General features: G+C 43.7%; 1 protein-coding gene across 2 annotated transcripts in view; it reads left to right on the forward strand.

Moving 5' to 3' along the window:
* The window catches only part of DDC (dopa decarboxylase), a 505,341-nt gene that overhangs the window by 347,731 nt on the left and 142,447 nt on the right, over nucleotides 1-15,163 (forward strand). For both annotated transcript variants that reach the window (XM_069216857.1, XM_069216865.1), the window contains exons 7-8: nucleotides 526-592; nucleotides 13,467-13,561. In XM_069216857.1, the coding sequence (XP_069072958.1) occupies nucleotides 526-592; nucleotides 13,467-13,561 (162 nt within the window). The remainder of the gene's footprint in view (nucleotides 1-525; nucleotides 593-13,466; nucleotides 13,562-15,163) is intronic.

Here is a 15,163-nt window from a genome sequence, read left to right on the forward strand (position 1 = left end):
ATGATTAAAACCATATTTAGAGACTTTGGGCCTGATTTAGAGTTGGGCGGAGGGGGTTACTCCATCACAAATGTGTCAGATATCTCGTCTGCCGTATTATGATCCTGTAATAGCCTATGAGGATCGTAATACGGCGGACAGGCTATCCATCATGTTTGTGACTTAGTAACCCATCCGCCAAGCTCTAAATCAGGCCCTTTATTACAGGCCTACTTGTCTGTAGTTTGTCTGTAATAGGCAGAGACAAAAATAAACCTCAGCTTTGTAGACCCATAGAGACCCTTTAGTAGATATGTACCAGTGAATGTAGACAGAATAATATCCTGTGGTGTGCTGCAATGTTTTGTGAACATATGTGCAAGTGACTTATTTTGTGTCTAATGACTCAACTGTGAAGCCATCAGTGCACCGAGTGGAACTGAACATTATGCAAGTCTATAGCTTGTGAAAATAATGGATACATTTAAAACAAGCACTGTAATTAGCATTACATTTACATTATTTTCCTTCTATTTTGATCCATAGTTTTGTGCAACACTTGGAACCACACCCTCCTGTGCCTTTGACAACCTTTTAGAACTTGGTCCAATTTGTAAGTTTCATCTCTGTTCTTTACCTTATTATAGTCAAGTATAAGTATTGTGATCAGTGTGTGCTCACCTCTGATTTTCTTCCATCATTTTCAAATAAAGTGTTCATGTTGTGTACGCCACTTCACAACTGATAAATCTCCATTTGGAATCCTGTCTTGAGATTATGATGTTTCATTTGGTTAGTATGAAAACTAACCTCACCTTTCCTTTTGTTTATACTTTCCTGGCCATGATGAGGTGTATGCTGCTGGGGCTGGACTCTGCACTAAAAGTAGACAAAACAAATAAGTTCATACCAGCAAACACTGCACTATGCATCAATCAGGCCGAGCAAGTCTGATGATCTTCAGGAAATTCCCTGCAATACATATTTGAAACATGAGTACAATTAAGGCAAGTTACAGCATAATTACTGAAACAAAATTGGTGAAAAGACACTGTACACCCTTAGAAAGATTAGGACTCTCACAATGCACCTTTATGTACTATTCCATATTGCAACACTGACGGGGCCTCACAATATTCCTCTGCTTTGGTATCTGACTAATCGGGCATCTTCAGACCTTTCAAAATGCACGTCTATTCTGACTTGCAACAGGCACAGCTATCCCACTTTAAATTACAGTATGTGTGCAAAGCCACTGAGTCTCATTTTCTCAAGTGGCTTTGAGAAGGGTTTTGTATTTCCACAAGAAAATTCTGGAAAAATTGAACATTGTCAACAGCAAACCTGCAGCAATCTTTGAGGCTGTCTCAAAATTGCCACCACTCCATTTATGGTCACCTTACAGGTCTAGAAAGCAATAGGTTACACCAGTCTTATGAGCTAAGGCATCGGCCAGCAGAACGATAAAGTCAAAGCCGCTTCATCATTATAAAAGTTAAAATGCACATACATCATGAATTAGAAGACAAAAAAGAAGGAATTCTCTAACAACAAAACCTAAATCAGCAGTAACTGCCTTCCACTCTCTCAAATATCAGTTTTAAGTGCATTTTCAAATGCAATGGCTTTGTCTCTAAGCATCAACCTTAGAAATATGGAAAAAATACATACCTCTATTTTGGATCAAGAAAATAATTGTCATCAAAATCTGGACATTTTCATCAAAAAACTTTTTTTCCCTTTAGCTGCGGCTTCTCATTTTTAGTAACACACATTTTGCCTCTGACATTCACTTTCATGTACTACTACCAATAGATGAGATGCCAGTGACAATCATGGCATGCCTTGCTTTCAGATATATTTACTGTTTGACAAGCATGGGCCACATTATTCCAAGATCACTGTTATGAGAAGGATGGGTTCAGTAATTTCAAGGATACCCACATTTGCAAGTAAGGTAAGCAGTAGGCCAGTGGTGTGTCCCATCATTCCTTAAATGTCCTCAAGTTGCTGAAAATATAAAAAAATATGCTAGGTCTGGCCACTTTCATGCCTAGGATACCCACAGCATGTCAGGAATAAACAACACTATTTTAGAGCCAGGAGTATAACTAGGATGAACTCTATAACACCAAACAATTCCACAAGTCACATTTCCTGGGTGGGCTCCTGATTGACAAGAATGGCCAAAATAACCCAAGGATGGCCATTATAAACTAGGAATGACCAGTTTTATGTCAAGGCCTATGGTGTGCCAGTAGTGGGTTACCTTAAGTCAGAGAAGCCCAGCCGTGCCAAGAATAGCCAACATTATACCACAAGTAGGCCCCATCCTGCCAGGCATGCCCTCTTCAATCATGCCAGACGTGGCCCCAGCTTGCTGTGGTACCAAATTATATGTACTGCCAGGACTCCGGCGGTACATTGCCAGGCTGCTGGCACACCACACCAGTACAATGGCCCCTCTCTGTGAGACAGACAGACACACTGTAGGAAGCTGGCCTGGCTTGTAGTGGGTACCAGAGGTACTTACACCTTTTGCCAGGTCCAGTTATCCCTTATTAGTGTAGAAGAGGTGTTTCTAGCAGCTTAGGCTGATAGAAGGTAGCTAAGGCAAAGCAGCTTAGGCTGAACTAGGAGACATGTAAAGCTCCTACTATACCACTGGTGTCATATGCACAATATCATAAGAAAACACAATACACAGAAGTACTAAAAATAAAGGTACTTTATTTTTATGAAAATATGACAAAAGTATCTCAGTGAGTACCCTCAGTATGAGGATAAGTTATATACACAAGATATATGTACACAAACCAAAAATAGGTAAGTAATAGCAAGAAAAGTAATGCAAACAGTGTAACATTACAGTAGATTGCAATAGGAGCACATAGGTATAGGGGCAACACAAACCATATACTCCAAAAGTGGAATGCGAACCACGAATGGAGCCCAAACCTATGTGAGCTTGTAGAGGGTCGCTGGGACTGTAAGAAAACAGTGAGGATTAGAAAAATAGCCCACCCCAAGACCCTGAAAGGTAGGTGTATAGTGCACCTACTACCCCCAGAGAGCACAGAAGTCGTGATAGGGGGATTCTGCAGGAAGAACAAACACCAGCAATGCAACAACAGTGGATTTCCAGACCTGAGTACCTGTAAGACAAGGGGACCAAGCCTAATAGTCGCGACAGTGTCGAGAGTGGGCAGGAGCCCAGGAAATGCCAGCTGAGGGTGCAAGGAAGCTGCCACCAGATGGAAGAAGCTTGGAGTTCTGCAAGAAAGAAGAGAGCTAGGGACTTCTCCTTTGGAAGACGAATGTCCCACGTTGCGATGAAGCTTGCAGAGGTATTCCCACGCAGAGAGACCACAAACAAGCCTTGCTAGCTGCAAGGGTCACGGTAGAGGTTTTTGGGTGCTGCTGTGGCTCAGGAGGGACCAGGATGTCGCCACTTGCAGGAGGAGACAGAGGGGTGCCCAGCAAGTCAGGGAGTCCTCACAGAAGCAGGCAGCACCCGCAGAAGTACCTGATCAGGCACTTGGAAGAAGAGTGAACTGGAGTCCACACAAAGTCACAAAAGTGAGTCCCACGACGCTGGAGGACAACTCAGAAGGTTGTGCACTGCAGGTTAGAGTGTCGGGGACCCAGGCTTGGCTGTGCACAAAGGAAATCCTGGAAGAGTGCACAGGAGCCGGAGCAGCTGCAAATCACGCGGTACCCAGCAATGCAGTCTAGCGTGGGCAGGCAAGGACTTACCTCCACCAAACTTGGACTGAAGAGTCACTGGACTGTGGGAGTCACTTGGACAGAGTTGCTGAGTTCCACGGACCATGCTCGTCATGCTGAGAGGGGACCCAGAGGACCAGTGATGCAGTCTTTTGGTGCCTGCGGTTGCAGGGGAAGATTCCTTCGACCCACGGGAGATTTCTTCAGAGCTCCTGGTGCAGAGAGGAGACAGTCTACCCCCAGAGCATGCACCACTTGGAAACAGTTGAGAAGGCCGGCAGGATGAAGCGATACAAGGTTGCTAGTAGTCGTCTTGCTACTTTGTTGCGGTTTTGCAGGCGTCCTGAGCAGTCAGCGGTCGATCCTTTGGTAGAAGGTGAAGAGGGAGATGCAGAGGAACTCTGATGAGCTCTTGTATTTGTTATCTAAAGAATTCCCCAAAGCAGAGACCCTAAATAGCCAGAAAAGGAGGTTTGGCTACCAAGGACGGAGGATTGGCTACCAAGAGAGGTAAGAGCCTATCAGAAGGAGCCTCTGACGTCACCTGCTGGCACTTGCCACTCAGAGCAGTCCAGTGTGCCACAGACACCTCTGTTTCCAAGATGGCAGAGGTCTGGGACACACTGGAGGAGCTCTGGGCACCTCCCCTGGGAGGTGCAGGTCAGGGGAGTGATCACTCCCCTTTCCTTTGTCCAGTTTCGCGCCAGAGCAGGGCTGGGGGATCCCTAAACTGGTGTAGACTGGCTTATGCATAGATGGGCACCATCTGTGCCCATCAAAGCATTTCCAGAGGCTGGGGGAGGCTACTCCTCCCCAGCCTTCACACCTATTTCCAAAGGGAGAGGGTGTTACACCCTCTCTCAGAGGAAATCCTTTGTTCTGCCTTCCTGGGCCAGGGCTGCCTGGACCCCAGGAGGGCAGAAACCTGTCTGAGGGGTTGGCAGCAGCAGCTGCAGTGGAGACCCCGAAAAGGCAGTTTGGCAGTACCCGGGTACTATGCTAGAGTCCCGGGGGATCATGGAATTGTCCCTCCAATGCCAGAATGGCATTGGGGGGACAATTCCTTGATGTTAGACATGTTACATGGCCATGTTCGGAGTTACCATTGTGACGCTGTACACCTATGTACAGTGCACGCGTGTAATGGTGTCCCCGCACTCACAAAGTCTGGGGAATTTGCCCTGAACGATGTGGGGGCACCTTGGCTAGTACTAGGGTGCCCACACACTAAGTAACTTGGCACCCAACCTTCACCAGGTGAAGGTTAGACATATAGGTGACTTATAAGTTACTTAAGTGCAGTGGTAAATGGCTGTGAAATAACGTGGACGTTATTTCACTCAGGCTGCACTGGCAGGCCTGTGTAAGAATTGTCAGAGTTCCCTATGGGTGGCAAAAGAAATGCTGCACCCCATAGGGATCTTCTGTAACCCCAAAACCCTGGGTACCTCAGTACCATATACTAGGGAATTATATGGGTGTACCAGTATGCCAATGTGAATTGGTAAATTTAGTCACTAGCCCGTTAGTGACAAATTTGGAAAGCAGAGAGAGCATAACCACTGAGGTTCTGGTTAGCAGAGCCTCAGTGAGACAGTTAGGCATCACACAGGGAACACATACAGGGCACATACTTATGAGCACTGGGGCCCTGCCTGGCAAGGTCCCAGTGACACATAGACTAAAACAACATATATACAGTGAAATATGGGGGTAACATGCCAGGCAAGATGGTACTTTCCTACACTCCCCTACATCCACAGCAATTCTTCTCTGATCACATAGCTTTATGACCCTGGCTTGGGTGGTGCTCTTGCATTGATTCCCACACCTAGCCCACTCTGATACTCTGTGCTCCATCTCAATCCTACATTCTCCAATCTCACGGCTCCACAATCTCAGTGTGATTGACAGCACAGAGCCTGTAATAGGACCAATCAACATGCATCTACTGCATGTGGATAGCCATGTTACATCCTATACATTTTCAATCTCACTGAGTGTGTGCCCTGTCAGTGACTTGCTGGCATTTGGGCACGGCCTTGGGTTTATAGCCACTCACAAAAAAGGTGAGAACTTTATATCAGCTCATTACGTGTGCTTAGTTTGATTAATTTAAGAACAATAAATCACTAAAACTTGGGATGAAACTAGCCTGCATGCGTCCTGCCCCCAAGGGTTTTCCCTACCACCTGATTGACCAGTCGAGGCCTGAATTTGGAAGAGACAGCAGCATTTGAAATCAGAGATTACTGATTGCCCCTGTGAAGAACAAGGACTCTTATGGACTAAGATGATCCTCAAGGAATAGGTGATTTGTAGTTTCAGTCTATCAACTGACAACTGAGCTAACTTCTGTTTCTTTTCTTTAAAAAAAGTTTCCATAATGGCACCATTAAATATTAACAGTTTCAGGTCTATCTAAGCTATAATCACAGAGATGGTATGAAGTCTCAAAAGTACACTGATAAGGGTCTCCTTTAGGAGTTTAGCAGATTTGGAGCACCGCTGTTAATCACCAACATTTAAAATGTAAATCGATTTACTGACATTACAAGTTTTTGCCTCAAGTTAATTTTGCTGTTACCAAGAAGACCTGATACATGTTTGCAGAGGCTGGACTTCCTGAAAGGGTCTAGTTACTAAAGATGAACCTAGAAAATAGGAGGTACACCTGTTTACTAGGTCTGTCCAAATTTTGTGTGATGTGCTTTTACATACTTATGTGAAATTTAGAGAAAATTACACATAATTATGTGTAACTAAACAAAATGCAAATCTGTCATTTTGCACTAAATTTTAGTATGAAATGCATCTGTGCATCATTGCTTGACCGGAGGATACAGTTCATGCTAAAAGATAGCTAAAAATGTACGTCCCGCAAACAACAGCCACTCCCATTCTGGTTGCTCGTGTTGTTCCTGCGCTATAGTTTTGCCATGAACAGCAGTGCCATTACACAATGTGGCATAGTAGAGTAATTTTCAGAATTTCATGTAACAAACGTAACATAGATAGACTCTGCATGGCCTCATTTTTTATTTCTTTTTTTGTTCCATGTTTTGTGTTCAGGGTTGAACTAGCGGGGAATACGTAAACAAGGTTGGTTTAGTGTTTACCTGGGGTTGGGAGAGTTTAGGAAGTTTTTTTTATTGAGTCATAGCAGTAGACTGCAGACGTTATTTGATTCTGCTGCTGTTCATGGTGGGTTGATCCCTGACATACTCCTGTCATCCTGTGGACCCCTTGCCCAGTGACGGTGTGGGTCTTGGCTATATCACACTATGATGGGGATGGTTAGGATTGCAACCCGGAATGGGTGGGGAATAATGATCATATTAAGCAGTATAGGGTCCATTTATATGCAAGGAGGCAGGCCATTCAGGTACTGTTCGTGCAAGAAACACACCTGACAGAGTTGGAGGTAGACAGGACACAAAACAATGTAGTGGCATACTCGTCTTATGCTAGGGGTGTGGCAATCTGGGAAGCCCCAAGAGTACCTTTCCTGCACAGATACACTAAAGCGGATGTGGAGGGCTAATACATACTGCTCTGTGCGTTGCTAAATGGTATGGAGATATGTTTCCTAAACGTCCAAGGCCTGAGCATAGACGATGGTGCTTTCTTCTGGAGAATTCTGGACCCTTGTTACCATACAATCAGGTCCCACTTATATTGGGAGGTGACTTCAACTGTATCTCAAATGGGACACTGGATAGGCATCCTGCGTGGTTGTAAACTAAGCCGGGCACGACACAAGTTTTAACTGAGATTATGGATAGGTTGGATTCCATTGATATCTGGAGAGATCTTCACCACACATCACGGTCAGACTCATGTCACTCGTTGACACATAATACATATAGCCGATTAGACCGTATATTGAGAGACATGGCTGCCGAGACAGATGTTGGGGTTACCAGCATAGATTTTTATCTAATTACGAACCACTGATAATCGAGTACACTACAGTGCATGCAATTCCCTCTGTCTCTTTATGGAGATTGCAGCCAAATGCATTACAAAATACTGCATTTCATGCTGACAAACAGGATGCTCTAGAGAGATATTTTAATTTGAACTAGGATTATAACCCTACAAGAGCAATTGAGTGGGATGCATTCAAGGGCTGCTCTAGGATGAATGCCTTAGTAAAGAGACTGCCATGCAGCATCAGTTAAGAGCAGTGATATGTAGCTTAGACAAAGGGTTGCCTGTTTGTAATGCTGAGAGTCGTCTGATCCAACTCTGGGGGATCAGTTGGTGTTGATCCAGAAAGCATTAGTGGAGAAATGGGATCAGCTGAATGCTCTTATTGCAAAAGAATACAAGCAGAAGCTTCATAGGGAGGGTGACAAGTCAGGGAGGCTACTTGCCTGAGGGAACAACCTCTGCCGCAGATCCTGACACTCCATACACCGGGGGAAGGCTCAGTCCTCACTCAATAGGACATATTGAGTGAACTCTAGAACCATCTTCAGCAGTTGTATCGTTTGTCACCTGTGATGTTTGGAGCATCTATTGGGATAAGCTACCTGCCCTGTGGCTCCTGTGCTTAATGTGCGACCAGCATGAGCTCTTGGAAGCAGGCATCACTTGCGAGGAGCTCAAGGGGGCTCTTAAACAGAGACTTGACAGTTTCCCTCCAGAATGTTTTTAAACATATACACATTTACTGGTAGGCAATCTATTAGAGGTCTTTCTTGAGGCTAAAAGGATGAGCATGTTGCCGAGCTCTTTGAGGGATGCCGTGATTGTTATGATACCCAAACCGGTGAAGGATCCCACATTGGGTGTGTCATATAGACCATTATCCAGGATAAAGAAGAATACTAAGATGTTTGTCAAGGTTCTGGCTAACCAACTAAAAGGGTTATTGCTGCACTGGTGCATGAAGACCAGTGCGGTTTTGTACCGGGCTGTAGTACAATATTAAATATGTGGAGATTGGCCCAAGTAGTTTTTTCCAGGCAATAAATGAATATGACAAGAGCTTTGACCTCTAAACATTGAAAAAAATGTTGACACTGTCCATTGGAAATACTTGTTTGAATTGTTGCGACTGATTGGCTTTGGGCTGTAGTTTATAGGTTGGGTCCGATGTTTTATGCGGCTCCTACAGCGAGAGTATGGCTGGGTAGGTTGGTATCGGAAGCTTGGCCAATGGAGAGGGGCACCCGACAAGAATGCCCCTTTTGATTCTACTGTTTGCTCTCTCAATTTAGGCATTAGCAACAACACACCTGTGGGAGGATCTGTCAGTTTATGGAGTCAAAACTGGAAATACAACACATGTAGTGCTCATGTATAAAGATGACACCCTGGTGTATGTTCAGGAACTGCATCTCTTTCTGCCTGGGTTATTTACTGTATTGAACAAGTTTGGTCATGTGGCTGGGCTACGAGTGAACAGGGACAAAGGATAAAACAGTGGTGTTTCCGCTGGATTTATTGGTCAGAGTTGGGAGGTGGCTACCTGATAGTAATCTTGGGTCGACAACGGAACAGTTTTGATACATGGGTATACAGGTAGTACACTCACCAGTACAACAATATGACCTGAATATGGGTAGGGTTGGCAAGAGTTGGACAAATCAGTTGAGCTTCGGGGAACACTTTAGCTCTCAGTGGCAGCTTGTATAGCCCTTGCTAAAATGGTCTTCCTGCCCGGTGCTTGTATCACGTACAAAATGCCCTAAGTGTCCTTTGCCGCTCGCTATTCAAAGAGCTAGACTTCTTATGAATCTCTCTGGTTTGGGTGGGTAAAATTTCAAAAGTGAAATTGGAAGTTCTTAAACAAGATCAAAATGAGAGAGGATTTGGGCTCCCAGACCTATAATTGTATTATTTAGTGCACAGCTGCAGCATGAGGCTCTATGGTGTGACCCCTAGGACAAATTGTAAAAAAGGTTTTTGGAGGGTACGCGGGAGGAGGAACAGTTGCCAGTCACATTGATGAGAGGATACAGGACCCCCCCTCACTGCTCGATAGTTATTTAGCAAGTCGCCATGGCATAGAATATTGCAGTTAAAAGGATACTAAAACAACCTCCTTTTTTCAGAGCCCTGGAGGTATGGGGCTACATCCATTTCAAAAGATATGTAGGGTGATGTCAATGGCCCGGTGGAGAGATGGAGGATGTACTACTATGGGGGACCTGTACCCGGGTGAGGCCTTTTGTGACATTTGAACAAACTCAAGCTGCTTTTGGGGTGGGACCGGGGCAAATTCTACACTATGCCAGGATAGCACGCAAAACTAGGGAGATCTGGATGGGTATCCCAAAAGCCCCCCTGTCGATAACTATGTTGGACAACCTGCTACAGCTGACATGCAGTGCATGGTGTGTTGGTGTTACACCGTGCACTGAAACAGGACAGAAGCAGGCAGCCCCATTCAGCATGAATAGGGTGGGACAGTGAACCGGCGCCCCTACATACTATCTGCAGCAATGCTAGTTTCAAGCTGGTGCATTTTAATATTATCCACTGCACATATCTGACACCTGCCAGATTGCACAGAATTTTTCTGGACAGGCCCTCGACATGTCTAAGGTGTGGGGGTACAGAGACTGCTTCCTTCCATATGCTCTGGGGCTCTACCCTTCTTGGGGATTATTGGCAAGGCATTGTGGACAAAAATCATGAAGTGGTGAAGCTGCGCAATGAGAGAACTACTCAACATTGTCTCTTAAATGTAATTCCAAAACCTTAAAACACAGGACTGCAACACAAGTTTGCCTTGCTTATTATGGTATTGGCAAAGCCCCGGATTATCATACACTGGACCCAACCGAGACCCCAAGAGCAGGATGCTCGGAAAAGGGATGTTTTGGAATGGGCCCTAACTGAATGATACAGGATTAATGTTTGTTTCATCTGTAAAAAAAAAACAAAAAAACAAGCGCAATTTAAAATTCCCAACTTTACACTGGCATAGTTTACATTTTGCTGGGCCCACTGTTTTACTCTGTGGACTGTACAGCTTGTCAACTTAGATGTGCCCTTATGCTACAAAATAATTTTTCAGAATAACGAATTAAAAAGCCCTGCATATATAACCTGATCACCCTTGGAAAATTGTGCTATGTTCAGCTGCCTTTGTTTATTTCCTTATTTATTTTTAGGCGTTTTATAAAGCACAACCATCACTCCACAGGAGACTCTTGGTTCTAGTGTCTCTCTAGGGATACCAAACAAGATAACGTTCTAGATATATTACTGTTTAAACAGACAGGTTTGAGTGCTTTCCTAAACTTTAAGAGCCGTGGGATAGAATGGATCTCAAGCGAAATGGAGTTCCATAGTTTGGCAACCTGGAAAACAAAGGATGGCCCACCCTGGTTTGAGAGCTTGAAATGGAGGAGAAATTAAATTTTTTGGTGCTGGATCTTAACAAGACACCCGTTTGATAATTCTGAAATGTGTGCCAAAAATGTTCTTACATGGTACAGGCAGATTTCAACTGAATTATTTTATGAATCAGGAGCCAATGAAGCTGCCAGACATAATCTGATGTTGAGTCAAACTCTCTGAGTTGGAAAGTGAATCTGGCTAATGTATTGTGGATTTTTTGAGGTAGTGCAAAGATGAATATGGGACGCCATGGTATTGCAGTGACGGAAACAGGGGAGGGGAGGGGTGGATTCTGGGAGGGGGAGGGGGGGCAGGTGAAACTCCTATCAGTGCCAGGGAAGGAATTCCCTGGCACTGATAGTGCTTACCACCATGGTTTCCGTGGCGGTACACTTGCCAGGAAAACCATGGCAGTAGGCTGGGTCATAATCCCAAGGGTGGGCTTGTGACGGCCGCCTGGCTGGAGACCGAAGTCTCCAGCCCAGCGGCCGTTACCACCCTTACGGCCGGAGTGGTACATTTTGCGGTTTGGCTTGAGCCAAACTGCCAATGTCATAATTTGGGAAAAGGTACTGATAGCCTATTGGCAGTACCTTTCCCAAAATTACCGCAGACCGCAAGGGTCGTAATGAGGGCCTTAGTGACATTAGAGATCTAGTTATCCACATCTATTTTGGAGCCTATGGTGATGCTCAGGTTTCTAGACAGTACCTGCATGGGGCAATCTGTAAAGTTCGGGGGGGACCATAAAGAATTCTCCCAAAGACTAATTTTATTGAAAACAAGGAGCATTTCCAATTGGAATGGGTTGATCTTAAGATAGTCATTTAATTGACTACAGAGTTCAGAGTAGCCTGTACCCTAGCCAACTCATCATGTAGGCCCTCACACAAATCAACAATAAGCTGCATATCATTAGTGCAAGGATGGAAAGTAGCTGTGAAGTGTTTTAGCAGGTCAGCAAGAGGGAACATAGAAAGGGTGAACAGGACCAGTGAAAAGGATGACCCTTGAGGAGCTCCCCATCTTAAGGGAGAGATGAAAGAGAAAAAGGGGCTCAATTGGACTGTTTGCATTCTTTCCATCATGAAGGAGGCCATTTAATGGCCTTATCACTAATACCAAGATGGTTTAGGTGGGCAAATAGAGTCTCATGATCAATTGTGTTGAGCACTGTAGTGAGGTGCAGGCGGAAGAAGGCTCATCAACCTCAACTGTCTATAAGCATCCCAAGGTCATCCATGGCCAAGATGATAATCAGCTCAATAGGCCTGCCCAGTCTGAAGCCTGCTTGTTATAACCTAATATAAGAGTCCACATGAGACTGGATTTAAGCAGTAACTATTTTTCTATTACTTTTGCAAAGAAGGGTGAGAGGAGAGATGGGTCTAAAATTTAGCATCTTCTAAATGTGTGGTTTCTTAAGCAGGAGTATAATAACAGCCTTTTTAAGTTCAGCTGCCACGTAGCCTTCTGTAAGGGAGGTATTTATGGTGTTTGTGAAGACTGGCACAGATGACCTTCAGTGAGTTTTTAATATTGTTGCCCGACATGCATCTAATGGTGACCCAGAACGTTTACTAACCTGGAAAAGCTAGACAGACATCTCAAAAGAGATGGAATAGAAGGCTGGTAGAACTGATACCAAACTGGGAGGGGAGTGTTACTCTTTGGTAAGAGTTGTGCCATTGGAGAATTAGAGATATTCTTCTACTTGTCATTAAGAGATCATGTCTGATTCTCTGTACTTCATCAGCAAAAAACAAGCTTAGTTCATCCATAAATGTTTGTGGCCTCATGTAAAAACCGTGTTGCGATTGCAAACCCTGCAATTCACATGATCACAAGGTTGCAAATGTGAAAGGGCTTTTCCTTATAAAGCCCTTTTGTGAGTCAGAAATTGTTTTCTGACCCATAAAAGGATTTCTCCCTCTTTACAAGTTGGAAAGGAATTTATCTGTGGTAACAGGCCATTGATTAAACACACAACATAAACAAAATTCCAAATCACAAGGAGTCACAAATTGCAACCTGCATAATGAATATTCATTAAGCAGATGGGAAACTCCTGCCACGCCTACCTCACTGTGTATCAGACAATGGCTCTATGATTATCAAATCTGATCAATAATGCAAGTTGGAGCAATGTCAGCTCCATCAGAACAATGCAGGTTGGAGAGGCTGCATAATGGTGTTTTTTGTAACACATAAAAACCAATCCTAATACTTTGTCCGGTTGTGATGAGGAAGACAAATGAACTTTCACCTGAAAGTGTAGACAAGGTTTACAGCAGAGTTATCTTAAATTGCCAAGATAGAATGGAGCAACAAAGAATACAGCAGACAAACTGAAAAAATGTATATTTTATGAGTTTATCCAATATATATTTATTATATTCCAGGCAAAGAAGAGAATATCTGGTTGCATATTGATGCTGCATATGCTGGAAGTGCTTTTGTGTGTCCAGAGTTCAGGCATTTTATGAAAGGAGTTGAGGTAAGCATAGCTTTATGACACTCAGAATAATGAAAATGTTTCAATAGACTATTATAGAGTTCTCTTCCACTTCTAAGTCACAGTAATAGTAAAATTATTTATAGAAATCTTGTGCCACCAACCACACCTTCATTCTTTCAAAACTAAAATGGTAATCTACATCTAACCTTCCCAATGCTGGCTTCATTCTATAGCCTAGTTATGAAAAGAATCTAGGATGTCTAAAAATGTCATTACACGCACATCTCATAAGGTCCTAGTGAAAATTCATACACATTTACATAGTTGATGTCATTTTTGTGAAAGGGCCACATTGAACAAAAAAATGATGCATGGTACATAATGTTTTTATCGAATAGTCATGCAGCTTGTTGCGTTCCAAACACATTTTAATAAGTGCATCTCTAGGCAATGGCTCTAGAATATTACTCAATTTAAATGTATGGAGTGGAGATTAATTCCTAAAGTTCAAGAAGTACTGTGATCTTCTATGGACACAACAAAGACATATACTTGTAGGTGAGTAGGTATCAACAACAGGGTTATTTTTCAGGAGGGTTTCAAGTGGCATCATTGATTTCTACAGTAAAGCTTGAGTTGTGTTTGAGGTCACTTGGAAACCAGAGGTCCTAAACAACCATTTGCTGATACCCACACATGTATACTTTTATGGTGTATCCCCATTCTCTATTGTCCTTTCTCTTAGCTGACCCCAGGGACTAGCTGTGGAGGGTGATAGGAGCCAGAAGGCACCCATCTAAAATATATACCTTCTTTACATCTGTAGCCTTCTTATAACGTTCCAGTGCCCCCCAAGTCATTACTTTCGCCTCCCTCAAGGCTTTCCTTCTTCAGTAGGTGAAAGCCATACAAATATTTGGGATGTGGTGGCCCTTGCCTAGCCCTCCATAATATACCTCTCCTACTGCCACCTACCCACTCTAGCGTCCTTTAATAGTTAGAATGTGGTGGCCCTTCCCTACCCCTCCAGAATATACCTGTCCTACTGCCACCTACCCACTCTAGGTCTAGCCTTCTCTCCCCAAGTTCACTGAGGCACCATCTTTGTCAGTGGATGTGACACATAGCTGCTTCTGAGCAGAGCAAATATCTCATGAACATGGAAAAATGCAGGGGTAGCAGCCATTGAACAGTTTCCCCACATTGTATTCCACAACAATAAAAAAAACTCCCTGTAGTGATGTCACAGCAATTAAGAAATGGGGGAAAAGATGTATCTGTTACAATTGAGTTTCAATTGAAGCTGTTCACAGCATACAAAAATGTAAATGGGTAGGTATCAAAAAGTGGGTTACAGTCTACCTAGGGGTTACAAGTCATGTTGTAGACAACTAAAGCAAAGTTTGAGTTGTGCGTGGTGTGATTTCAAAAACACCAAGGTGGTGTCTGAAATTACTATCTTTTGCGTGGTATACCCCCAGATTTCATACCTTGACTGTTTTTATTGACTTTAGTACTGCCAACCAGAGGTAAAGAGGCTGTGCTCCCCATTTTAACGTGATGACATTGCATACACTTATTAGCATAATTAACTTACCTATAGGACCCTTGTACATGGTACAGGGCCTGTAAATTAAATAT

Source organism: Pleurodeles waltl, chromosome 2_1 (assembly GCF_031143425.1).
Source record: "Pleurodeles waltl isolate 20211129_DDA chromosome 2_1, aPleWal1.hap1.20221129, whole genome shotgun sequence".
In the NCBI taxonomy this organism is placed as follows: Eukaryota; Metazoa; Chordata; class Amphibia; order Caudata; family Salamandridae; genus Pleurodeles; species Pleurodeles waltl.